Below are 25,388 nucleotides of genomic sequence, written 5' to 3' on the forward strand. Positions count from 1 at the left end.
TCCTTGTTTTAATATCCAAGGGGTTTGGATCTATGTTCACCAGGGAATTGGTGAAGTCCCTCAAGGCAACCCAGGGAGGGGAAAGATTTAGGGGGACAGAGTGCTCCAGACACTGGAATTCTGGATGGTGGCAGCGATACCAGATCTAAGCTAGTAATTAAGCTTAGAAGTGTCCATGCAGGTCCTCACATCTGTACCCTAAAGTTCAGAGTGGGGAAGGAACCTTGACAACATGCATCTGGATAACTCACTTGGTGTGAGAAACACACTCTCTGATGAACAGTAGAGATGCCAGGCTAATCTCTGGCACTGTCACGACCACGTTCTCACCTGCACATTCAAAGTGAACCTTTGCCATCAGCGCCTTGACTTCTCCATTCGGAGAGAGCTGACACAATCCTCCAATCGGGGGCCGGTTCGGGAGCAGGTCAATGGAGGCATAACCTTCCTCCCCCGTTGTGAGGTCAGTGATGTGAAGAGTAAAGGTGTATCCTTCCCCATCCTTTAAGGCCCCTGGCCGTAAGACCAGGTTCATTCCGGTGTTGCCAGTGGAGGTGGTGGTTTTGTCCAAGACGAGAGACTTGTTTTTAAAGCTATGTGCTGCCCATCTCTACAGAGATGAAGGGAGAAAGACGGGAGAAATTCTGGTTTAATCTGAAGTAATCTCCCTAAAATGTTTTTGGACTGAGTCTATAGGGGAAAAAATAGAATCTAGAAGCAAAGGCTGCCAAATTTGCAGTTGATAATTCAGCTTTGTTCTCATGTGCTGAAGCAACAAGAACTGGAAAGCTTCCAAACTGTCTGGTGGGAATATTTCCACTGTGAGATCCACTTTCGTCTCTGAGATTACATCATCCACTGACAAAATATTTCATAATACACAACACAAAACACAGGAAATCAAATTAAACAGTGGTGGAATCTCCAGGGGATAACATTGCTTTTACAGGCTGCAAGCTGAATGTGTCCTGCCTTGTTCCTGTCAATAGTAGAAACGTACAATTGTGACAACGAGACACACCGAGACAGGCGGCCAGAAAACACCGCGCAGGAAATGGCTCAGCTCACTGGGGATATAGAGCAGCATTTCCAGTGGGTCTTTCACTTACAAAGCCTGTTTCATCCAACACCATATAGCCCAGTACATGGATGGGAGGGGAATGTGGCTGGAGGTGAAGAAAACAGACTGAGCGATCTCTGTTTCAACCCCCTGAGCCAGAATAACTCAGACAGGCCACAGAGCAGAGAGACGAAAACACTTTAAAATCTCAATCCAAAGGGACATGAAATGAGCTGCTGGTACGTGAGCCCACGCTGGCGGTCCCGTGGCAGGGGCATCATGGGTTGAATGGCCCTTGGGTAGCGGTGAGCCACTCTGATGGAGGGAGGCCACATTTCGCACAACTCCCGGGGCCGTTACTGAGAAGATCTCTCTACTGGGACACAATTCGCACAGCCCATATGGGCACGGCTAGGGGAAGGCTCACTTGGTGGAGCTGCTGCTGACAGAACCTGAGCGGCTCAGTTTGAATGGCAGCTGCAAGCTTTCAGGCTCTACAGTGGCAAGGCCAGACATGACTTGGGGGGGGGACTCTGTGATGGGGTCAGAGCCCCTCCCCCAAGTTCACTACAAATAGACCCTACTCTAAGAACCTGACACGTCACCCCTATGGAGGTCAGGCTTCTTGCAGATTCACAGGGGACTGCTCTGGACAAAGGGGACACACTGAGCAAAACCTCAGAGGCCTGCTGCTCCGTTCTCTTTGGGAGTTTACATCGACTGTGTTATTTTTCACTTAATTCTACCCCTCCCGCCCCCTGACACAAAAGGGATCAATTTTGCCTCCAACAGCAACGGCTTCCCCATCACCACTTTACCCCAAGCTTGGAGTCGTTCTGGCAGTTCCTGCAGGTGCCCTCCAGGTAGACATACGAGCTCTTGCTGACTTCGTAGACAGACTGGGCTTTGCAGGAAACACATTCTAGGGACACAATGGGGACCCTTCCCTTCTTGATCAACACCTACGAGGAGGGAGGAACAGCAAGAGAACAGCTCAGGAGACATCCATGCCGTGCCTGATGCAACCAGGACGCACAGAAAAGCCAAAGGGGATATTGCTATTAACTTCTAACTAGTTTGCAAACCTCCTTGTGTCCAGTTCTCTGCATGGGAGCTCACTCCATTTCAGCATACACGTATTTAGGGTGAAATTCACCCAATACAGAGGGATCAGCATGGGGCCTGTGCATGGTGTAACTTTACTTACAGATTCCCAAAGGCCTTTAGTGGGACAAGCCATGAATAAGCCACATAGGGATTTCACCTTCAGGGCCTAGATACTACGCTGCTGGGATCTCTAGAACTTCCCTACATTCATCCAGTCTAGGCTGGTTGATTTTGTTTTGCCGTATTTTTTAAAATGGGTTGCTTTAAAAGTTTCTGTGTATAGTCCTGGGTAGGATGCCAAGATGGCCCTTGTGGTTTTACTAAGTACATCTGTTACTAAACTGAGGTTCTCTGAAAGATGAGGAATCCTTAAAAAAAAAAATATAAATCACTCTTACCCCAGTTAAGACTAACCTGTGCTCTGTAGAGAAGACATCTAACTGGGAGAGGGAAGGTCTATTTGGATCTGAGATCAAACATCTGGCTTGCATCTGGCCCTGGAAACTTCTGCAACTCATCTTGATTTTCTTTGGGCCAAATCTTTGGCCCTTCCTCTGCAGCGAGCCCTGAGCCAGTGAAACTGGCTGTGAAAAAGGGGAGGCAGGACTGGCCTCCTGCTTGCCACAGAGCCCTGAACAATGGGGGTTGTCTGCCCACCAATATACAGAGGGTGCAGGGCAGGCTCTGGATCTGTGCCTACCTATGCCACTGGGCATTCTTCCCAGTGGAAGGGGTATGCAGTGAGCCCTGATCCTACAGCAGCATCTTCCTCTCTTGTTCCTGCTGAGATCCTCAGCGCTCAGCCTGGGCCTCTGTGCTGGTCTCAGGATCTGGCCCTGGGCCTGCATGGCTCTGTTCAGTGCATTCTTTATGTCACTACTTTGCATAAACTGTCAGCATTCTAAATACCTTTTTCAAATGCCCTTGAAAGACGTGACAGATGATAAAGAAGCTAGAACAGCAGCTCCTACTAGTTACCAAATGCATTTTGCTCTGCAATGCAGGACAGCCAGCTTTCCCACACAATAGTGTGTTGTCCCAGACTTCCCTCTCAACTTCACAGCCTACAACTGGTTACCTCTAACACACCTCTCCTACAAAGTGCTGTACAGGATAAGAACTTTAGAATCCCCGTTCCCTCAGAGCCCCTGGCTAGTGTAGTATTATCTCTGTACTCCTAAACGCCTTTAATCCCCTACCAAGCAGCACGGTGCCCTAGCATAATGGATATTCTGAATGTAAAGAAAGTCAGTAATAAAGACATTGTTTAACATGGCAGCCTGTTAAACAAGAAGTGTTCCACCAGCTGAAGGGGAAGAACATTGATGCTTCCCTCATTCCTCTAGCCTTTGCAAATTTCCTATGACACTGGATTCATTGTTTTGTGCTCATGCATGGAAAGCTGATAGTACGGAATGTCCTTGAAAAACTATCAATTTAAATTTTTTTTCTTTATCCTCCGGCTTTGGTTTAAAAATCCAGGCAGTAAGAGTTTCCACTTTCAGACTAACTACATCTCTTAATTGCCAAACGCACCATGATGAATGTTTCTGACATAAGCCATAAGTGCTGTCGGACTGCAGATGCGCTCAGTGTTCGGTTTAATCTGACATAAACAACATGCCCTTAAAAAACCTTCCGTTTCTTTTTCAAAAAGGAAAAAGGGGTAGGAATGATTAACAGCAAAAGCAAGTACCAGCCCTCCTAAAGCTCGCCCTTCTGGTGCCAATTTGGAAAGGGCACAGGGTTGTTAAGTGGAAGTAGGGCTGGAGCACGACATTGCTGGGACATTGCTGGATCAGTTCTTAATCCCGTGGGTTGTAGGATCCTCATATTCTCCTAAGGCAGATCAGCCACTGCAAATTCAGAATCTGATCTGCTGTGAACTGGAACCGTGAATGATCTGGTTATTAACATGGCGCATGCAGACAGAGAGAGAGAGAGAGACAGCGTGATCTTAATAGAAGGCCTGTGGGAGGAAACACAACAAAATACTTTACCGTTACTGCCTCCTGGAAATTTAAAGTGTGTCCATCACTGAATATATGGTTTATGCCCCCTTGAGGGCCATGAACAGAGCTTAGGACTCTGGAGGGATCAAAGGCAAATCTCTCCTTCAGCTTCTCTCTGCTTCCTCCCCAATTAATGCAGACAGCAGCAAGCTCTACAGTCCCTTGGTACTGTCCTGCAAAGTGGGGTCAGGAAAGGAGCAAGACTTGGGACCTACTTATGACTGTGGGTATCCCAAACGCCAGCTAGCTCTGGAGTTTTGCTCGGAAAGGGGAGTGTGACCCTGCGCATTGTCCTGGTGCCCAGGAGCAGACACATAAGCATAGTGAGGACAGAGGTACGTACGGTTTGATTGGTAGACTCGGGATTCAGACCCATCTTCCAGACACTGAGGTCAAACGTATATTCCACATCTGCTTCTAATATTGCCTTGGAAATGGTGATGACCCCTCCTGTGGCACTGAAGTGCAGAGAGCACCCTGCCGGCGAGCTCTGCTTGCAAGGAGAAAAGATCATTCAAACCCTCCTTTGCACTGATGCACGTTGCATTAGTCCCTAGCCAATATGTTCAGTGTCAGACGCAATCGGTTCTTGCTATAAATGATCCATTTCAACCCCCTTGTTTGTGGCTGGGGAGGTAGCGTGGGATACCGGTAAGCACACTGTATTTTCCATCAGGTTAGTAAACAACTCTTGGAACACCCCTATATTTCGGATCGCCTCCATATTTTTTAAAAAATAATTCTATTAAATACCTTGTAAATATGCTACCAGAAGGCAGACAAATGAGAGTGCTTACATTTACGCTAAGTCTGATGCACAAACCTCCATTTAGGAAGTAGAAAAGACCAAAGAAAAGGTCTTTCAATAAACAAGACAGTTGGGTGTCAACAAGACAATATTAATCGAGAGAGTTTGCCATGAGACTCTGAAGGGAGATCCTTTTTTATTGGTGGCCAAGACTGGTTCGATGTGTCGACCAGAGAGGAACAGTGTCCTGTATCCAACTGTTATTTGTGCTTATCCTTCAAAAGCTTCGTTTGGCTCCTGCTGAAATTGAAGGTTTTTAAATGACTCTAATGGGAGCAGGATTAGAACACACATACATAATTTGAGCCTCCTGACATTGGTACCTGTCCTTGTAATGCCTTCAGAAGATGAAAGCAGCAGCAACACCAGAACAGTTAACCAGAGGCCGGATGCAATGGCAGATGCAGGGAAAGCTCCTTGGCTCACTGCAAATGCTCAGGGCGGTGCGCAGGAATAGCATATAGGCATGATAAGCCATCACAAGGACTCCTGTGACTGATCTTGTTCCATCTTTCTGAGCTGGGTACTATGCCCCCCACCCCCATTTCCCTTGTGACCCTACTGAGAGTCAGTTACAAATTCTTCCGTTTATGCCTTCCCAGCCCAGACACAAAAATGTGTTGTGTGTGCGCACAGCGCCTGGCACAATGGAGCCCTGATCCTCGGTTGGGGTCTCTAGGTACTACTGCAATGCAACTAATTATCACTAATTTTGCAGTGCAGATTCTCTTACCTTGGAGCAAGATGTGCAGGACCACCGGTAAAGCAGCGGCGTCTGTTCACCATCGTTCAGGTTAGGGTCATAGGATTTCTCACCATCCAGGATTAAGTCCCGAGTGTTGGACCACACGCGGTAAGATCCCCCATCAATGATTGGAACCAGCTTACTCGGTGTCACAGTCACATTGGCAAAAATACTCTTGGACAGTGGGGTGTCTCCAAAGGAGACAAAGAAGACGAAGCAATAGTTTCCTACTGCCAGGGCCAGCTTGGGTATGACCAGCTGGGGCCTGCTCACATCAACGCTCAGCAGGTGAACCCTGTCGGCATCACCAAAGTGCAGGCAGCTGGGTGCTCTGTAAATCTCCCACAGATACTCCGTCTGGTACTTGACACAGCCACGGAGGTCTATCTGCGCCTCCAGGTAGTTCCTCTGGGATCGTTTCATGACTACCTGTGTTGGCAGGGCTAGTTCCACCTCCGGTTCCTCGCACTCCAGGACTCTGACGGTGACTGTGAGATGGGCTGTCATGAAGCTGACAAGGTTGGTGGCATTCACCTCCACCTGGTAATCTCCGGCCTTCAGGTAGGAGTAGTTGGCAGCTGCCACCTCTGTGATTTGAGCTGGGGAACCATCACCAAAGTTCCAACAGAAAACAACTTGCCATGCGCTGGGCTGCACGGAAGCTTCAAAAAACACTGTCCTGTTCACAAAGGACAATGCCGGCTTAAGGGAGACTTGAACGATTGGGTCTTGGACTTGGATCACTCTGGTGATGTTCAAACACCCCAGGTCATTGAAAGCACTGAGATGAATTTCTAGCAGTCCTGGAGCCGCTGGAGCGTAGGAGACACTTCTGCCCGCCAAGCTGACCAGGGCACGGCTGTGCTCTTTCTGCAAGGAGAACTGCCAGGAGTACGACACCCGTGAGCCACTCCCAACCTGGGCAGTGAAGGACTTTTTTGTTCCCGTTGGGATGCCCTTCTCACAGCAATTCACAAGCCTTAGGTCATGGATGGCTTCCAGTACTGAGATAAGCACCTGGGTGCATTCCCGGCTGACTTCATTCTGCACCATCACCATCACGAGGTAGTCACCGCTCTTGGTGAACTCATGGGTGAACCTAGAACCATTGAGCACCACGGAGTAGCCCCCACTTATGTTCACCGAATAGCTCACGGAGGAACCAGAAGACATGCTGATCACAAAAGAGATCTGTTCCCCAGGCTCCACCACCTTCTTGCTCACAAAAAGCTCCAGCCCTTCAATCCTGTCCTGCACTGTGATATTCTTGCCGGCCACAGCCCAGCTGATGTCATTGGACACATTCAGACGGACAGAGAAAAAACCTGCCTTAGGGAACGTCACCGCCACAGTCTGTCCAGTCTGCAAGCCTTTTGGTAGCTCCCACAGCCATGTCACATTGGTCCCCTTTTCGAGTTCACCGCTGAAGGTCACCACGGAGCCCGATGGGATGTAGCTGTCCAGTTCTGCAGTCCCAATCCTCAACCCCACTATGGGTTCCTGTATAAAGATGTAAACTGATGCATTAGTGGAACCAATCTTGTTTTCAGCGGTGACAGTGACTGCTGTAGCCCCAGGTCTTTGGAAAGAATGTATGATGAAGGGTTCAATGGTAACAGGAGAGAAACCATCTTCCAGGTGCCAAATATATATTAGGCAAGTGCCACTGGTTACACTGGTGCTTATGTTAACAGAGGCATTTATGGCAGCCGGATTGGGGAAGGCAGAAGGTTTTAAAAGGCCGATACTTTCAATGAACTCCACTGTCCTGTTAACAGTTGTGCTTCCCAGCATGTTAGTGGCTTTCAGATAGATAGTATAGTTCCCAGCCTCCAGGATGCTCAAGGAGAAGATCTTCCCACTGAATGTCTGCACGGGGGTGCTGTCCTTCAAGGCCATCCAGCTGTAAGAGATGTTTGTCCCATCTCTCACCACTGCTTGCAGATGAAGCGTTCTGTTGGTTGGGAAATAGGTGTCCTCTACGAGGTCGCTGCTGGCAATCTGCAGTCCTTCAATCTGCTGCAAGACGTAGACGAAGATGCTGTCCTGCAGTGAGCTGATCTCATTCTCCGCCGTCACAATGACATTAAAAGTCCCCACGGACCGGAATGTGTAGGAAATGGTGTAGGAGCCTTGGATGGGTGTGCACCTATCGCACAGGATCCAGGAATATTGGCTAGCGTTGCCAGCTAGGAGAGTGGCTACGAAGCTCACTGACCCATTCAGTGGCACCACAGTCCTGCTGGCATTGATGGTAAGCCCCTGGAGTCGCCTCTTCACTGTGAGGTTGAGCCTGGTCTCACAGTTGCTTACATTGTTCCAGCCAGTCAAGCTGATAGTATAGTTGCCAGTGTTGTTGTAAGAATGGGTGATGATCGGTCCAAGCTGGTTACAGCCATCCCCAAAGTCCCAGTAGTAGCTCACTTTGGTCCCATTCCCACTGGCGGAGAACAGGTAGATCTGGTTGAGCTCCAAAACCCTTGTCCCGTTGTATTCAATCTTTGCTACCCCAACTGGTTCTTGGACTTCCACAAAAGCCGTGTCATTGTTGAACGAGACATTATTGGAAACGGTCACTGTGACCAGGTAGATCCCTGTGCTCTTGTAAGTGTAACTCACTTCAGTCCCACCGGACCTAGCGGAATCATTGGTCCCAAAGTCCCAGTGGTACCTGTATTGGTACAGAGGCATGGCGCTGACCTGGAAATTGCTCTCTTTGCCAAGACTCACAAACTGCTTGGAGGGTAGGAGCGTGACATTGACAATCTCCGGCTCCACACAGACGATGGTGAAGTAGTGTGCCTTGTTCACACTGCTTGAGAGAATCAGGGAGAGAGAGAAGATTCCACTGTGGGTGAAATTGTGCGTCACCACAGGGTCCCCATAAACAGTGACGTTGGATGAGCCATCTCCAAAGGTCCAGTCAAAAATGTAGTTCTCGGAGTTCCCCGAGACGTATGCTGTGAACTGTACATTGGGGTGTTCCAGGATGCAAGAGGAAGGCTCTATTTTGAGGACCTCCAGGACGAATACTCGGACAGGCACAGTCTGCGAAACAGAGTTCACGGGATTCACAGCTGTCACGTTAATAGTGCAGCAGTTGACATCCTTTTCATACCTATGTTCTACCGCTGGCACCGTGCTCATCAGTATGGTCCCATCCCCCATGTCAAATATCCAGGTGATATTGTCCCCTGTCTCCACTGAAGCATTTATTGATATTGAGATGCCTTGCTCTGCCACCTCGTCAGATGAAACTCTCAGCCCAGTGATCTCTTCAAAGACACGGTAACACTGATGTGTCTCCACGCTGCTAATCGTGTTGTTGGCTGTCAGGCTGACGTTGTATACCCCCTTGGTCTGATAGCTGTGGGTCACTCTAGGTTGGCTCTCCAGCAGCAGCAAGGAGCCATCTCCAAAGTCCCAGGTGTACCAGACTCCATAGGGGGATGGCAGTGGATTGGCTTTGAAGGTAACAGGCTGGCCTACGACCAGAACATCCGCATCTGCTTCTACAGTCAAGTCAGTCAGGTAATTGTGGACATGAACCGGGATCTGGTGGGTGAGGTTCTCAAAACTGTTTGACACTAGAACAACGAGGATGTATTCTCCTGTAGATGAAAAGAGCAGAACATGGGCAGTCATGTTGGAGGGGTCCACGCAACCACCACAGGCCTCAATGGCCTCATGGGAAAGGTTAAAAACATTCCAGATAGACACTGCTCTGCTTCTGTACCACACACATGCTGTATGTCTCTTCTTTTTCTCATTACCACTAAGGGTGCATGAAAATAGGACATGCATGTGTGGCCGGCCTACCTGTATAAGAGGCCAGCCTGACAGTTCTGGAGACTAAGTCTTTTTCTGTTCATCCACATAATAGTGGATGAACAGGGCAGTGATCATGCACACTGCTTCTTCCTGAGCCCTTCAACTGTGCCTCATCTCTGACCCGAACCCTGGATGTGAGGGAAGTTCACTCTCCACAGGCCATTCTGCTATTGGTCTATCTCCTGAGATTGCCAAGAAGGAAATCTGCCTGTGCCGATGAGGGTAGTTTCTATGATGTGAACACACATCCAGTGAGATTATCGGATGGTGACACTTCCAGTCTGGGCTAGATTTGAACCAGTGATCCAGAGGAGAAATGAAACTGTTGTTGTGAACAGGTTCTCACAGTCAGAGATGATGTCTGATCATCCAGTCCTGCCTCCTGTGGTCATCGTCACCTTCCTTGATGCTAATTCTGCCAGGGCTTCGTCTATTGTTCATTACAGCCAATGACCAGCAGCACCAACGGTGGAGGGAGTTTAATCAAGAAAGAAACTAATGATACGTGCAGGCCTCTGAATCATTCTCTAGTGTGGAGGTGCTAGGATTTTCTGAAGCTCTTGACCCCTGTAGCCCCCAGTGCAATAAAACTGCATAAGCCTCTTTCTCCCAGGATACGCAAACAGAGCTTACCTGGTACTTGATAGGTGTATGATACGTTGTGCTCGATCACAACCTGATGGACGCTGGGATCAGGAATGAGGAAAGACTCATTATATGGAGGTTTAAACTGATACATTTCATGACCGCCATCTCCAAAATCCCATCTGGGGAGAGGAAAGCAGACATGCAGATCAGACATGCAGGCTATGAGCTGGTCATTGCAAAGTGAAACGGAAGCTGCTTTTGGAGCATCTTAGGATCCCACCTGGAATCCCGTAAGCAACCCCAGTGCTATTCCCAGTGTTCTGCTACAGTCACAACACTGTGGTTACCCAAGGAGCTACCCCAGAGGGTACTGCCGAGAATCACAATGCGAGTTGTTCTAATCCCATCGCAGTGTCATGGTGACAGGAGTATGGTGGCAGTTAGAGAATGGGAAGGAGTCATTTCTAACTAACCAACCAGCAAGTGTTACAGAAGAAAGGCATTATGGGACAGACCTCCAGAATGACTGAGCACCCACTACCCCAGCTGAAACCAGTGGGAATGCTGGGATGCTAAGCCCCTCTGAAAATCAGTTTCTGTGTAAGTACCAGATTTTGTTGTTATGGTACCACTGTGTTTAGATTTCTTTATCAGATTTCTTTTCTGGTCCTGCTCCAGTTAACCATCCCTCAGCTCCTGTTCCAAAAACCTGGCGTTACAAATAGCAGCACACCCTTCCCTGGTGCCAAAACATATCCCATAGGAGAGGAGAGACACTGCACAGGGAGTTCTCTGATGATTCTCTTCTGAGCAGGTGAGGAATGAAGACAAAGCCAAAGGAAAGATCACCTAGCAAAGGCCTCACTCAGTCAACCTCCGAGGGACTTCAATCGGAATTTCCCTTGAACGAGCAAGGAGGAATGAATAACCCAGAGCCTGCGAATTAGGCCGAATATCCATTTAAATCAACTGGCCCTCAGGTGAGAAATCAGCCACAGCAAAGCCCCTGAGCTATGCACAGTGAGACCCTAAGGTTTGGGCAATGTGCAAAGGACTCACAAGAAAGTAGCGTCCACAGCCGAGTCGATCTGTACTCTGGCGGTAAGCTCCACGGTTGTGTTCTGAGGGAGGATCAGTGGGATCTCAGACACGGTCAGGTCCTTCATCCTATTCATCTTCTCCACTGTGACGTTGTAATCAACTGTGACATTGCTGACATGATTGGATGCGGTGAGCTGTTAGGGACAGGCAGGACAAACAGAATGGCTCTGAGGTCACCTCACCACGCTCCTGGGAGTACAGCACCAAGGAGGGATCTGGGTTTCACAGTGCTAAACGGACACTGGGATGGGGTGTCTCCCCAAACGGGCCCTGAGCAAGCGGAATTAGGCCAGGCGGGCCCAATCAGCCAATTAAGCAGCAAACAGGGGAGAGATTTAGGCAAAGAGGAGGCCACTAATTGGAAGCAAGCTCATCTGTGAGGGAATAAGCAGGGCTTACACAAAGCCAAGGGACTGGCAACAGAAGGAAGGCTCCAGGGGGAAGGGAGGTGTGGTTGGGACTATAAAGGGAAGTGTACAGTTACTCCCTGGGAGAAGGGAATTTGGGAGGGAGAGCCAGAAAGGTAGGAAAGACTCAGGGGAAAAGCAGCAAGGTGTGGGATAAGGCAGACCTTAGCTGCTGAGGAGAAGGCCTCAGAGCAGAGGGTGGGCCCAGGTTCCCCTGCCAGCCCCTGAGGGAGTGGTACCATGGGGCAGTGAGTGGGCAGACTGCCTGAGTTGGACAGTGTGGATAGAGACTTAGAAAGACTTTGATACCCCAGAAGGGGGAAACACGTATAATGACCTGGTTGGAAAGCCAAGTCACGAAGAAAAAGCACCCAGTCGCAGAGACTGAGCGGCAGTAGGGCATGCAGCAAGCAGCGGAAGGGGATCCCAGACCGGGAAAGAGCTAATCCCCAGGGCAGCCAGGAGGAGGCACCCCTGATGGTGAGTGCCCGTGTGACAAACTCCAATAAACCAGAGAGAGTCCAGGGGAAAACACTGAAAGGGACTGGGGAGAGGGAAAGGAAACAGGGCCTGAGCAGCTCAGGGGAGAGCTGGTAAATAAGTGTGAATGGGGTAGGGGGAGTAACGAGAGGCAGAAAGCCAGGGTAATAGACTGTCGGAAGAGGCCCATTCAAACTGGAAAGCATCCATGACCACAAAGTCACATGCCCAGTGGAATAATCTTCCCTGTGAAGCTGTCATGGCTCCACTGTTAGGTCTGTTCAAGGTAGAACTGGATTCTGGAGTCAGGGAGAGGAATTTCTGCCCTGCTGCCTTGGAACTCAACAAGTGCACATGACCCAGGAGACTCTTCCAGCCCTGAAGTTACCAATCATTCATTCGCTGGCTCTGTCTGAGCCTTGTCGCTAGCAAGCTGCCTCCAGCTGCTGTGCACAGGCATTGAGAGCCACTGATGGAGCATCAGCAGCTTCCTAAAGGGGCAGGGGCAGGTGAGTAGCTCCAGACATAACGGAGGGTGTAGGATGCAAGCATCCAAAGTACAGCTTCAGCACTTCTAATGAGACAAGGCAGGGATGGAGAGGAGCGGAGGCCGGGGGCAAAGCTGGAGGGGGGCTGAGAAGAAAGATCAGAACGGTCAGAAAAGGGGACCAAGATGAACTGTGAAAACTGGGAGAGAGGAGCAAAGCAACATGGGAGGAGAATGGACAGGAAGGAAGGAAGGAAATGGTCAGAGGAGAGACCCGGAGATAATAGGGACAAAGGAAGAGAAAAGGAGAAGGGGGAGGAACAAAGAACAGAGGAGGGGGAAAGAAGAACAAAGGCGAGGAATGGAGGAGAGGGGAAGAGAGAAGAAGAGAGAGCAGTGGAGTGGAGGACACAAAAGGAAGCTCTCACCATTTTCCTTTGCAAGAGAAGAACAGAGCAAAGCGAAAGATTAAGCAGCTTTGCAAGTGCAGCAAAAGCCTTTTCAGGAAGCTGCAGTGCACAGCCTGCGTTACCAACTGGCTTGCGAATGGGCAGGGCGTGGGCAGAAATCTCTTCCTCCTCGTCAAACTGCTGCTTTCCCTTTTCAGCTGGTGGAACCCAGTGGAAAAGCAGACCTGAAACGGTGCCACGGGAGAGGCCTTGGCTTACCGAGAGCTTGTACACAGCTGGGCTTTGGTAGATAACGTTGAAGACGACGTTGTAAAAAGTGAAAGATGGTTTATCGTCTACCGTCCATCTGAAAGTCACATCCGACCCGGCCTCCATCACAGGGATGTAGCTCTGAAAGGTACGAGGACACTTTATACTAGACAAGGGGTTCTCAACCTTTTTCTTTCTGAGGCCCCTCCCAACATGCTCTTAAAACTCTATGGGCCCCCTGTGCTTCAGCAACTGTTTTTCTGCATATCCAGGAGATTAAAAGCCAGAGCTGGTGTTAGGGGGTAGCAAGCAGGGTAGCAAGCAGGGCAATTGCCCTGGGTTCCAACCCACAGAGGGCCTCACGAAGCTAAGCTGCTCGGACTTCAGCTTCAGCCCCGCACCAGGTGACTTGGGCTTCGGCTTTCTGCCCTGGCCCCAGTGAGAGTCTAACGCCAGCCTTGCTTTCTGGTGTATTTTGGAGCACCCCCTGAAACCTGCTCATGGCCTCCCAGGGGACCCCAGACCCCTGGTTGAGAATCTCTGCACTAGGGCATGAAAGAAGCATGCACAGCACTTCCCAGCTGAACAGGAGACAGAACAGATTCAATCTTACAGGCTAGTTCAAGATTCACTGACAGCTGCTGATAGGACAAGAAATGGTTTCTGCATCCTTTAGACTCTGCCTTTTAGTTACTGTATTTTGGGGGATTTCATTTTTAGACTGAATGGAAAGTGAACAGTAGGGTTTACTTTTAGTCCCTTTAGGTCTTTCATAGTCCAAGCTAATCTCCCCTCCTCAGATGGTCAGACATCTTTCTCTTTCCAGCTCCTGGTCAGCACTGAGGAGCCTGAAATCCTGTTTATTGCTGCTAGTTCAATCAAAGTCTCCAAACAGAGAAGCGAAAGGAGGGGACAAAACTTGGAGACTCTCAGCTGGGGGGATAACAACAACACTGTGACTATTGTTGAGTTTCCTTTCAAGGTAATTTCAAAGTAGTCTTTCCTAAAATTAGTTCTTTCCAAGGGGTTTCAGGAGAGATGTATCCTAGTCCCATTAAAAGTCAGTGGGAGTTGGGGAGCTAAATTCTGCTGAAATCCCAGGCTACAGCTCCTTAGGTAAGCATGGCTCTTACATCACATACAGTAATCAGACCAGGGCCTTGCCCCAAAGAATTCACAATCTAAATTATTTTGCTGTCGACTCTTCCCCACTGCTTTCATGCCTTAAAAAGGGACAGAGTCTCACTTAATAGGATGTTCCAGAAAACCTGTTTTTCCAATATTTCCAGATAATAGTAATGAGCACTTTTCAAACATAGGTTTCAGAGCAATTTACGGAGGTGGGTGAGCATTCTTAGCCTTCTTGTACAGATGGGGAAATTCACGCAGTGAGAGACTGATGCTTCATGGAGCTCACCAATGGCATAACTAGGACCAGAACCCAGGTCTCCTGACTACACCCCTTCCCTGGAGATCTGTCCACAAGACTATGTTCCTTCCTGTTCCAAGAGGCTCTGATAACTTTGCAGATGCTGCCACGCTTTGGCTGCTTCACTGAACTGAACCTCTGACCCTTTTCACTAGGAAATACCCGACCCAAAGCCTAAATAGATCCAGTTGCACTTGGCAGGCCAGAGTTGGATTCCTGCTCCTCTAGAACATGTCTCATTAGCACAATCAGACTTCTTAACCCGACAGCTGCAGAGACCAACTGGTGAGATGAGACCGACAGGGACTGCAGGCACGGACTTGCATATTTTCTGCCATTAAGCAGCCAAAGATTAAAACGGTTCTAATAGGTAGTTACCAAACAGTGATTCCTTGGCCTCTGAGCAGGGTTTAACTTTGCAGTGGGGAAAGAGGAGTGGAGAAAAGGACTGAAGACACTAGGATAATTACAGGACTTTGGTAGACAAAGAAAGTATATATAGCTCCAGCTGGTGGGTGGATGGTATTTGTGACAGCAAATCAGAACTTCAAAAGGAAGTCAGAGGAACATGAACCCTGACCTTCCACAATGCACCTGATCATTTGGGCAATTTATGGGAGCAAGGAAAGAAACGCTGAGCTAACATTCTCCTATCAGGGTAACATTCTCCTACCCTAATGCTGGGATATTTAAGGTCGACATCAGGAGGTGTACTGCTAAATTACACGCCTAATTTAGGGGCATCCACATCTGCCCTAGTGAGGAGCTGTGTTGGCACTTTGCCATGGGATCAAAGGCCCTATCTGACATACATAAAATGGAGCAGATCACATGGAGGTGCAGGTCCTCATTAGTACTGCACCTGTGATCCACCTTGTTTACATCAGGGCTGTTTCCCAAACCCAAAGCATTCGCATTAAAGGCTGCAATGAAAACATTATTAATAATTTAACAACAGTGCAATGACTCACCACCCGGGTGTTTAGCAAGACTCTGGTTTCCGGGTCAGGGGTCGCTCGGAGTCCTCTAATGGGCTCCTCCACTTTCACTTTGACAGTGATGTTCTGGGAGCTCACTGAGTTTTCCACCATGAGCAGCCTGGTGCTCACGCTCTCCCCGCCGCCACTCAGCTCGACCACCGAGAACCAGGTGTCGTTGGTGTCCCTGGTGCAGTCTGCTGTCAGTGGAACAATGGCTGGCGGGCATGCCCCTTCAAAGGGAAAGGTCCGGTTCTCGCCAAGCCAGCTTGCCGTTGCATTCACCCCTGAGGATATCTTCACCACCAGCGAAGAGTGGTTAGTTGGCACATAGACTTTGCCACTGTGAGGAGAGGGGTGAATGACACGGAGGCCTGACACCAGAGAAGTGACCCAGAAACTGCAAGACAAGTTGGCACTAAAGACTCCATTGTCTACTGTGGCTTTAACGGTGTAGAGACCATGATGCTCCAGCCCGGGATTGGGTTGACTGATAAGCGGTGTTATCTGTTCAGTGGCATAGAGAACCCTGAGAGAGCACACGGTGTCATTCTTCCAGATTGCACCGCTGAGGTTGGCAGACAGGCTGGGCACCCAGTCAGAAGAATTTGTGCTTAAGTAGTTCATTCTGTAAGGTGATAGTGTACTTGGCTGGCACTGGAGAAACAAGCCTGGCGCTGCATCGTGCTGGATGCTGAAGACATCCTTAGGCCTGACAAAGGTGTCTTCACCTTTAAACATCACCTGTGAAAGGGTAGAGATTATTTTGATTCCATGGCTTAAATTCTCAGCAGGCACTGCAATCCCCATCACCAGTCCCAAATTTGGGCAGGTGAGAAAGTTTACCATTGGATTTACAGCCAGGATAAAGACCACAGCAAATCCAGTAGCTCAGGGAGCTTTCTTAAAATGCTACCCTCTTTGCCGCTAGGAACTGGATGTGCTGTAAACTGAGATAAACATCAGTTTTATTCTGCAGTTCAACCTTCTTGTTAAATGCAATGAGCATGGCCCTGTTAAAATCTTGCACAAAGCTTTGAAAACTGACCCTTCCATCCACTTTATTGTTGCAACAAATTACTGGGAAGTGGCTAGAGGAAGGAAGTGGGAGTTCCAGATTCTGCCACTTACTTGCTGTGGGATCATGAATAAGTCACTTCATGGCTCTGTGCCTCAGTTTCCCCATCTGTAAAATGGGGATAACACCTGCCACACAGGTTGGACCCATAGTTCAGTACCCAAGGAAAACAGCCCTGTCCACACATTGGTTATACCAGTTAATTTGCACTTACCAGATACTGAGCAGAGGTGTTAGCTGGTATAGTGAAGAGAAACTCTGTGAGGAGTTCATAGCTGAGCTGGCTTTCATTGTGCCAAGAAAGGGAGTTGGTGCTATTGGTGATGGAATCATTGGCACATTCCACTGGGGTGCAGCAACTGCTTAGCGACAAACATGTATTAGTCAAGTGACACCACTGGAAACCAGCAGGGCATTCAAGTAGTGTCCAGTTCCCAATATCCTGAGAAGTGTGGAATGGATATGTAGCGTTTTTTCCCTCCTTGTAACCTGGAAGGCGGGAGGAAAGAACAAATCTGATAGCTCAGGCACATACTTGTGTAGAATTAAATTAAGAATAAATTCTCCAAATACTCAAAATTCAAGGTTTTCTCACATTTTTCCATGAATTTGAAAAAGTCAAAAATGTCAATCAACTGCATTTGCTCTTTGGGCCAAAAATTGACCTTGTTAGTGGAAAATTTCATTAAGATTGCACAGTTTGTAGAGAGAAAATGGTCCTTTTCCAATTTTAGAGCTATTTCCAAGCAAAAGCAGACCCTTTTTTTTTTTTTAGCAGAGCTGGCTTTGAACGTTGAAAATGCATTGTTAGTTTTCACAAGTTAGCACTTAGATGTCAGAATATCAATTTTCAAATGTCAAAATATCTTTTCTTTTTCACAACTGTGGACTGTGTGACTGCATCAAACCTTCTTGTGGGAAAATTCATTCCCACAAAAATTGTGACTTCTGCACAGTTGCACTGAGACTCATGGAAATGGCCTGTTAGACCATACTATTCATCCCTCTTCAGCCAAAATTATAAGGATGCTCTATTGTCATGTTTCATGGTCAGGAAGAAATTTTCTCCCCTGTTAACTTTTGGGACTAGACGGAGCACAATCCATCATGGTGTTACATTTTCTGCATTCTCAAGTAGAAAGAAATAATGCAGAAGGTGAATTCATTTCTTCCCAAGATCTGGTTAGTCTTCATATTTCATGAGATGCGACAATTCCTCAAGGAAGCCTTTGGAATCCATTATAAGAAAAATCATCCTATGGCTTCAACCTTGGACCAAATGCAGACCTAGCGAAAGTTGGGGCAACTTCACTGACTTCAGGGGGTAGGTCCCAAAAGCTGCAGACTGTATGCTAATAATGTAATGCCCTGACATTTATATAGTTGATGAATAGTCATCATCTCTTTTGCATAAATCCCCTCTTTTGTTCACCATCCAAAGACACTTCCTCTGTGACTCCTTTTCCACTGCAAATCCTTCCTTGCATTTCCCCACCTATCCCCTTTCTCTGACTGGTTCCATCTTCCCCATCGCTGTCCTGGTTCCACTCCCCCCCTCCCAGCTTCTCCTTACCTCAAGTTTCCCCCTGCCCCACCCAACACACACGTTAACCCTAGATTCTCTGAGAAGACTATTCCCCACACAACCAGCCCACAGCCCTAGAATGTCTGGCGGCTAGAGTGTCTGTCTCTCCCTCACATTTGCCCACTGCTCTATTCCTATCTCTATGTCATGTGAGTTGGGAGCCATCCTAGAGGCAGGATCTCTATGGTTGGAGTCCTGGAGGACTCCTGGGGGGTCTCCATAATTTAGAGCTTCAGTCCTCCAAAGCTCAAACCATTGAGTGCCTCCCCCCATTCACAAGCGGGAGCCTCCCTGCCAATACAGGAGGCTGGAGAGCTCTGGAGGCTTGGCCCATTTTTGAGCTGCTCTGTGGTTTGGAGAGAAGACTGGAATGGCTCCATTGGTTGTTGTGTGAGGAGTGGGGAGGGTTCTCACTTGATGTCTGCTTCAGAAACTCCAGGCCCGATCCGGCCCAGGAGGCGCCGCGGGAGCAGAGAGCAAGTGATGCCAGCAGTATCCCAGAAGCGAAGTGGTGGAAAACTGCAGCCACGGCCAGGGGAAGTGTCTTTGTTTTGTTAGTTTAACGCCAACACCCAACACAGATTTTGCGGAACAGGCGACCGTGTTAAAGATTCAAACTTCCAATCGATGCACATGCACTGAGATGCCCCCAGGACATCCCCCAGCAAAACGAGGGAAGGTGAGACTTCACCTGAGACTTCTCAAGATTTAAAACATATAAACATCATAAAGCCTCTCTCAGGCCTCCTTTCAAAAGAAGAGGAAAGGCCACAAACCCAGTGTGGGTCACCTTTAAAAGAACTTGGAGTCAGGGAAAGAGAGAAGATTTTGTACCTTCTCTGCGTGTTGGTCTGTGCACCTGAAACCTCACGTGAATAGACCGCTGCAGTTCTTGAGTCACAAACTCAAGGGCCGTTAAAAATGCTTCCTGCTGAAACTCCAAACTGGGGAACACCATTGTCTGGAAAACAAAACCCAAGGCCTTCACCTTGCTGCACCGCTCACGGAGCTCCCTCCACGGGGCTAGAACGTGAGCTCTTCTTACCTCCACAGTGTCCAATGGAGCCGGCAGCGAAGCTTCTCTTGTCACGTATCTCACAGACCTGGGTGTGTCAAACGCAGGGTCGCCCACGTAAAAGTTTTCGGCATTCAAGAGAATTCCTGTTTTCAAGGGAAGCATTAGGCAAAGCTGATGAGAGCCAGCAAGTCCTGTGCTTGTGTCTTGGCCCCGCTCACGCTAGATCACATCACAGATCAGAATGGTAACACCCATCACAGGGGGAATTACAAAATGGGGTTTGGACCAGTTCAAATCACATGATTCCTCAGTTCTGGGGGAGAGGCAGCTGTGGTTATGATTCAGTTACCTTTCTCTCCACGCTGTGGTTTTGATTCCCTTCCCACCCTGTGTAATTAATGTTTGCAGCGTTCCCAGCGCGATGATAGAGCGGCGCAACGGTCAGCGGCTTCGGCTTCTGGGAATCCTGCGAACTCTGCCCGTCCTCCTTCACACAGGATTCACACCCTGAGGTTTGTATTGAATTATTGGGTATAAATTCAGCCCCCCAAATTCTGTGTAAAACTCAACCAAAGCCACCTGGTTTCCATCAAAATAACCTCACCTAGCTCAGGCTTGCTCATAAGCAGGACAGGCATTGGAGTCTCTAACACATTGGGGTACTGTATCAGTGAGCAGTTACTGGGACCTTTCTTCACAGTCAGAGTGGGTCCCCGTCTCTTTATCTTACACTTTATCTGAGCCCCATCCCATCTTTATTCTCTTTCTTATTCTCAACATCCCACTCTGTCTTCCAGTCCCTCTCCCTGGGGTGAGGAATTTGTCTTCCAGCTGGTCTGCTTCTTCCTGCTGTCTGTGTGATGGGGGAGAAGAGGGTTTCCTATGCTGCAGGAGGGTGGGGTATTCTGCTAAGATGGCTTCTTCCCTCAGTGGACTCTCCACTCAGAGTCACCCTGAAAGGCCAGCCAGATACCCAGCATATGCCTGGAGCCAGTGCACATTCCAGCTTTGGCATGGGCACACCCAAAGCTTGTCCCTGGCTCTCCAACATGTTCACGAACTTCAGTGAACCTGACCATGGCTCTCCAAACAGAGGAAACATTTGCAGCTCTAGCAGACGGGTTGTACTGCAGGTGCAGGAAAGGAAGGCAGCCTTCCTGCAGTGCCCATAAAGCTGGAGGCTCCAGGAAAGACAGGAGCTGAACCAGCCCCGAAGGCCTGGTGAGCTCAGAGAAGGTAACCCTGTGGATGCCGGCATTACTTTCCATCCCAGGCTGGGGTACAGATGTACCACTGTCAGGGATGGGGCAGAGGGTCCTCTGTGCTAGCAGATTTTGGGGGTATTTCTAGACTAGGAAAGAAAGTTGAGGTTAGCTAACCCTGACTTTTTCCTAGTGTAGATGCAGCTTACCACCTTTTTAACCTCAATTTAGCTGGTCAAAGCTGACCCAGGAGTGTAGCTAACCCTCACTTAACCTCCACCTCTTTTCCTTATTCAGTTTATACACTGCAGTAAAAAACCTGCAGCAGCACGTCTCAGCGTCACCTGGCTGGGGCTATGGGGTTCAAAACAGCAGTGTAGACATTCAGGTTTGGGCTGGAGCCTGCACTTTGAGACCCTGCGAGCGGGAGAGGGTCTGAAAGCCCGGGCTGCAGTCTGAGCCCAACTGTCTACATTGCTATTTTAGCCCTGCAGCCTGGGCCCTGAGAGCCTGAATCAGTTGACCCAGGCTCCGAGACTTGCTGCCATGGGGCTTCTATTGCCTTAATGTGCAAACTGAAAAAAATATCCAACAAAATCATAGGAAATGCCTGTGTAAAATGCCGCCCCTTTCCAGGCAGAGACAATTGGGGTGCTGCACAAGCCATTAACATAGAAAAAGACCAAAGAATGAAAAAGCGCATGGTGCAGCCATGTTTTGTTCTGTCTTCCTCCCTAACTTCCCAGCAGTGAGAGGGAGTTTGTTGTGACATATGGGCACTATACACTTCAAGACCCACTGCCTGAGAGCATGTTTCTCCAAGATATTTTGCGTGTGTTTTATTCAGAATATGAGGCCATGTCTTTGGGTGATAACCCAGTATGTGCGTATTTTTAGAGAACATTTTAGACATTTGGGAAGGGTTAGCGGGCTGGGCTGCAGCTCCATCAGTGTGCAAGTTGTCTGCTTCAAAACCCACAAGAGAAACACTAACTGATGGCAAGTCAGTTGGCTGTTCTCCCAGGGCTGCTAGTTGTGTCTGAATTACAAATCAATGGGTTGTCCTACTTACTAGGTTACACTTGAAGTGAGCAATGACCTGTTCTATGCACTCAAGCCTGGTATCTGCGCTTCCAAACTAGTGCACGCTCAAATACTGTAGGTGGCTATAAAATAGGCCATTTGGCCTGTTCTGCCTTCCTTCTGGGGACTCCACAGAACATGCTTTTATTGTCCAGAACATTTGTAAGAGGCTCGGAAATTCCCAACTTCCATCTAACAAAGATGATGATTAACCAGAAAAACAATGGGGCCCTTCCCTTTGGACTGAGACATGCCACCTCCAACCAAGACCCAGGTGCAGAAGGCCTGCTGAGAGCAGGGCAGCGGGAGAGCCCACCTTTTGGCTTGTACTCGCACACATAGCTGTGCTTGGCCATGCACAGGTCGGTGTTGCATTGGCCCGTCGGGCCCATCCGGACACAGTGGTCAGCGTTTGATGGATGGGGCTCTCCTGGCAGCCAGTTCTGACAGCTCTCCAGATTAAATCCTTCACCCCTCTGCTGAGCTCCAGCACTTGCAAAATCATTGAATCCGATCCAGACATCAAGGCCCCTTCAAAACAATGCAAAATAATGCCAGAATTTTCAGGAAATCACAAGTATTGAAAAGATCTGGGACAGACTCCATCCATCCAGGGTTCTCGATGAAAATAACCATAACAGCTTCCATCCACATGTCAGTCAATATTCAAAGAGCCCTTTTAATTACTAAATTATTGCAGTGCTCATTCTACCTCAAGGACGTGATTCTTGAAAGACAATCTCCTAAGTAGCAAACCATATTGTGACCTGCTAATGAGTGAAAGCCATAGTTATAAAGGCATTTAATTCATAAGGCAAGCTGCCTCCTAAGGAGTTCAGATGCCATGGTGATGGGTGCGCTACCAGAATCTGCCATGTAATAATATAGCAAAGCTGGGACCATGCAGCATCTTCACACATGTCATTGAGTTGCACTCGGAACCTCCTGATGATGCTGGGGATAGAACGTGGGTTCTCCTGAACAGTTGCACTGTAGATAAAGGAGAATTTCCATTACCTATCAGCGCTGCCGATATCTTTTATAAACCTTGCGTTTCACCTATAGGAACTTCTCATTAAGAAATATAGTATTCTCCAGTAACACTAGAGTTGGGAAAAGCAGCAAAGAATCCTGTGGCACCTTATAGACTAACAGACGTTTTGGAGCATGAGCTTTCGTGGGTGAATACCCACTTCATCGGATGCATGTCCCCTAGAGTTGGGAATAGAATTGGTGCAGAGTTTAACACCGTAGAATACAAGAGCAGAGCAAAGCAATGTAGGACATGGAAGTGAAGAAGAATGTCCCATACAGTGGAAACTGCCAGGATTGATTTAGGTCAATGGAATATAACTGCCCAATTTGGAATTTTGGCTGATCACCAAAGTTGGCTCTTATGGAAAATCCTGTAGGATCTCCACTGGTCAAAGGCAGCCAGGAACTTCTGCTTTACATCTCACCCAAAAGATAGTGCTCGTATGCTAAGGCATTTGTTCCATATTAACTCACAGCAGAAAGCATCGCTTGTCGACACTTCCCTGCCCCACTTGTACCATCACCTCAAAGGTATCCCCTCCAAATCGCACCCATCACTGCTTCACTTTTGAAAACTGAGATGCTCACAAGGTAGTGCTTTGCAAGCTGCTTTGCAAAGAGCAGCCTAAGGAGACAATTGGTGTCTCTCCACCAACAAGTCTTCACCAGATGACATGATTAAAGCTCCGTGTTTGCCACGGAGGTTGCGGAAGTAACAGATTCTGTGACTTCCTGCAACCTCGGTAACTTCCGCAGCAGCCAGTGTGGCTGACCCCAGGGGTGCCCAAGCAGCGGCCCTGGGGACAGCCAGACTGGCCACGGCTGCAGCGGCTCTGCTGGCAGCCTTTGGACGCCCCTGCAGCCAACCACACCAGCCACTGTTCTGGAAGCTCCCAGCAGCTGACCCCTGGGACCACGGCCGGCTCCAAGTTTTTTGCCACCCCAAGCAAAAAAATTTCCCCATGCCCCCCCCCGGCCCCGCCCCAACTCCGCCCCTTCCCCGCCCCATTCCAACCCCTTCCCCAAATCCTCGGCCCTGCCTCCTCCCCCCGGGGACACCGCATTTCCCCTCCTACCCCTCCTTCCCAGGCTTACCTGGGAGGGAGGGGGGAGAAGCAGAGTGGCGGCATGCTCAGGGGAGGAGGCAGAGGTGATCTAGGGGGGGACTGGTTCTTCTGCCCCCCCCAGGGTTACTTCCTGTGGCCCTCCCCGCACCCCCCACCGTGCCCCCCACTACTGCAGCTCACCTCTGCTCAGGGCCGGCTCCCTGCATTTTGCGCCCGAAGCAAAAAAAAGAAAAAAAAAAAAAAAGGCTGGAGTGCTGCCCCTTGGAAAGTGCCATCCCAAGCACATGCCTGGAGTGCTGGTGCCTAGAGCCGGGCCTGCCCAAGCAGTGGCCGATGTGGCTGGCCCTGGGGACGGCAGGAGCAGCCACAGCTCAGCGGCTGGCCCCAGGGCTTCCCCCCATGGTGGCCAGAACAGCCACTGGCCCCCCGGGGCTTCCCTCCCACCCAAGCTGCTGCTGGATCAGCAGCGGGTCCCTGGGGCTCCCCCCCAGGTGGCGGGAGTGGCAACAGGCCCCCAGGGCTCCACACACTGTTGGTGCCGTAGACTTGCCCCGCACAGTGCCCCTCCCCCCCCAAAGATTCAATCAGGGGTATTTATGGTATAAGCCACGGACAGGTCATGGGCCGTGATTTTTTGTTTCTTGTCCATGACCTGTCCATGACTTTTACTAAAAATACCCATGATTAAATTGTTGCCTTAGACATGATTAATGAGGTCATACTGAAAAACAACGATGAACATAATTGTTCTGTGAATCAGTAATTTTTATCACAAATCAGATTAAAAAAACAAACAATTGCTGTGCTTTGTTCCTGAAACACTGGAAGGGATTAAGAAGAGCGGGCTAGGAAACAGCCTATTTGCTGTCATCAGTAAAACCCAATAGAGTTTTTCCTTTTCTAATTCCAGCTATGATCTAACTGCAAGTCATCAAAAATAAAAAATTTAAAAAAAGAAACAAACCAACCAAGACTGGCTGGACAATTCCTTTGCCCCCTCCCTGGCTGGTGGGTCCAGTATCTCTAAATGAGGGTAAATTCTCTCAGTTGAAGTAGGAGCTGGACTGCACTTTCTTTATTCCAGCAGTAGCATTTCTGGAGAACTAATGATCTGTCTATCATGGGTCACCGGCAGGAGAGGAAAAGTTCCAGCATTTTGGAAGGGGAGAGTCACTGGTTGTAGGTGTGGGGGAACTGGTTCACAGGGCCCTGGTTCTTGGTGGGGAGAACTGGTTCAGAGCACACCGGTTCTGGGAAAGATCATCAAGTGACGGGAGAGAGGAAGAGAAGAGAGTGACCATAACTGCCGTGTGCGCTAATGGGAAACAGATTTTGCTTCTGTCATTTTCCCACAAGAAACCCTGGAAGTCACGCGTTCCAAAAAAACATGGCTTGTACTTCATTTCCATTTTATCGCCAGGGAAATCACATCCTGGAATCGTCTCATTCATGTTTATCTGAACGGATTAATAAATTAACAAATAAATAAAGCGAAGAAGGGAGCCGGAATGGAGAACAATGAGCTGTGGCAGCTGGGAAACAGCTTGGTCGGCTCGCTCCTTTCTAGGTCTCATGATTTCATTGCCACTGCAGTCCATCCAAAGCCCTGCACGCAATGCGAGATAAATC

At 48.9% G+C, this 25,388-nt stretch overlaps 1 protein-coding gene and 1 long non-coding RNA gene across 3 annotated transcripts in view; one reads left to right on the top strand and one right to left on the bottom strand.

Moving 5' to 3' along the window:
* Positions 1–25,388, bottom strand: part of PKD1 (polycystin 1, transient receptor potential channel interacting) — an 83,334-nt gene that overhangs the window by 45,628 nt on the left and 12,318 nt on the right. Inside the window, exons 6-17 of the mRNA XM_030577643.1 lie at positions 21,974–22,188; positions 19,400–19,515; positions 19,189–19,315; positions 16,984–17,258; positions 15,686–16,435; positions 13,295–13,426; positions 11,211–11,386; positions 10,197–10,330; positions 5,721–9,343; positions 4,523–4,669; positions 1,879–2,022; positions 331–610 (exon numbers count right to left, since the gene is read on the bottom strand). Of these exons, the coding sequence (XP_030433503.1) occupies positions 331–610; positions 1,879–2,022; positions 4,523–4,669; positions 5,721–9,343; positions 10,197–10,330; positions 11,211–11,386; positions 13,295–13,426; positions 15,686–16,435; positions 16,984–17,258; positions 19,189–19,315; positions 19,400–19,515; positions 21,974–22,188 (6,119 nt within the window). The remainder of the gene's footprint in view (positions 1–330; positions 611–1,878; positions 2,023–4,522; positions 4,670–5,720; positions 9,344–10,196; positions 10,331–11,210; positions 11,387–13,294; positions 13,427–15,685; positions 16,436–16,983; positions 17,259–19,188; positions 19,316–19,399; positions 19,516–21,973; positions 22,189–25,388) is intronic.
* Positions 13,346–25,388, top strand: part of LOC115658542 — a 47,826-nt gene continuing 35,783 nt past the window's right edge. For both annotated transcript variants that reach the window (XR_004002329.1, XR_004002328.1), the window contains exons 1-3: positions 13,346–13,433; positions 14,112–14,267; positions 19,781–19,884. This is a non-coding gene — a long non-coding RNA (uncharacterized LOC115658542). The remainder of the gene's footprint in view (positions 13,434–14,111; positions 14,268–19,780; positions 19,885–25,388) is intronic.

This window comes from Gopherus evgoodei, chromosome 10 (assembly GCF_007399415.2).
Source record: "Gopherus evgoodei ecotype Sinaloan lineage chromosome 10, rGopEvg1_v1.p, whole genome shotgun sequence".
Classification (NCBI taxonomy): domain Eukaryota; kingdom Metazoa; phylum Chordata; order Testudines; family Testudinidae; genus Gopherus; species Gopherus evgoodei.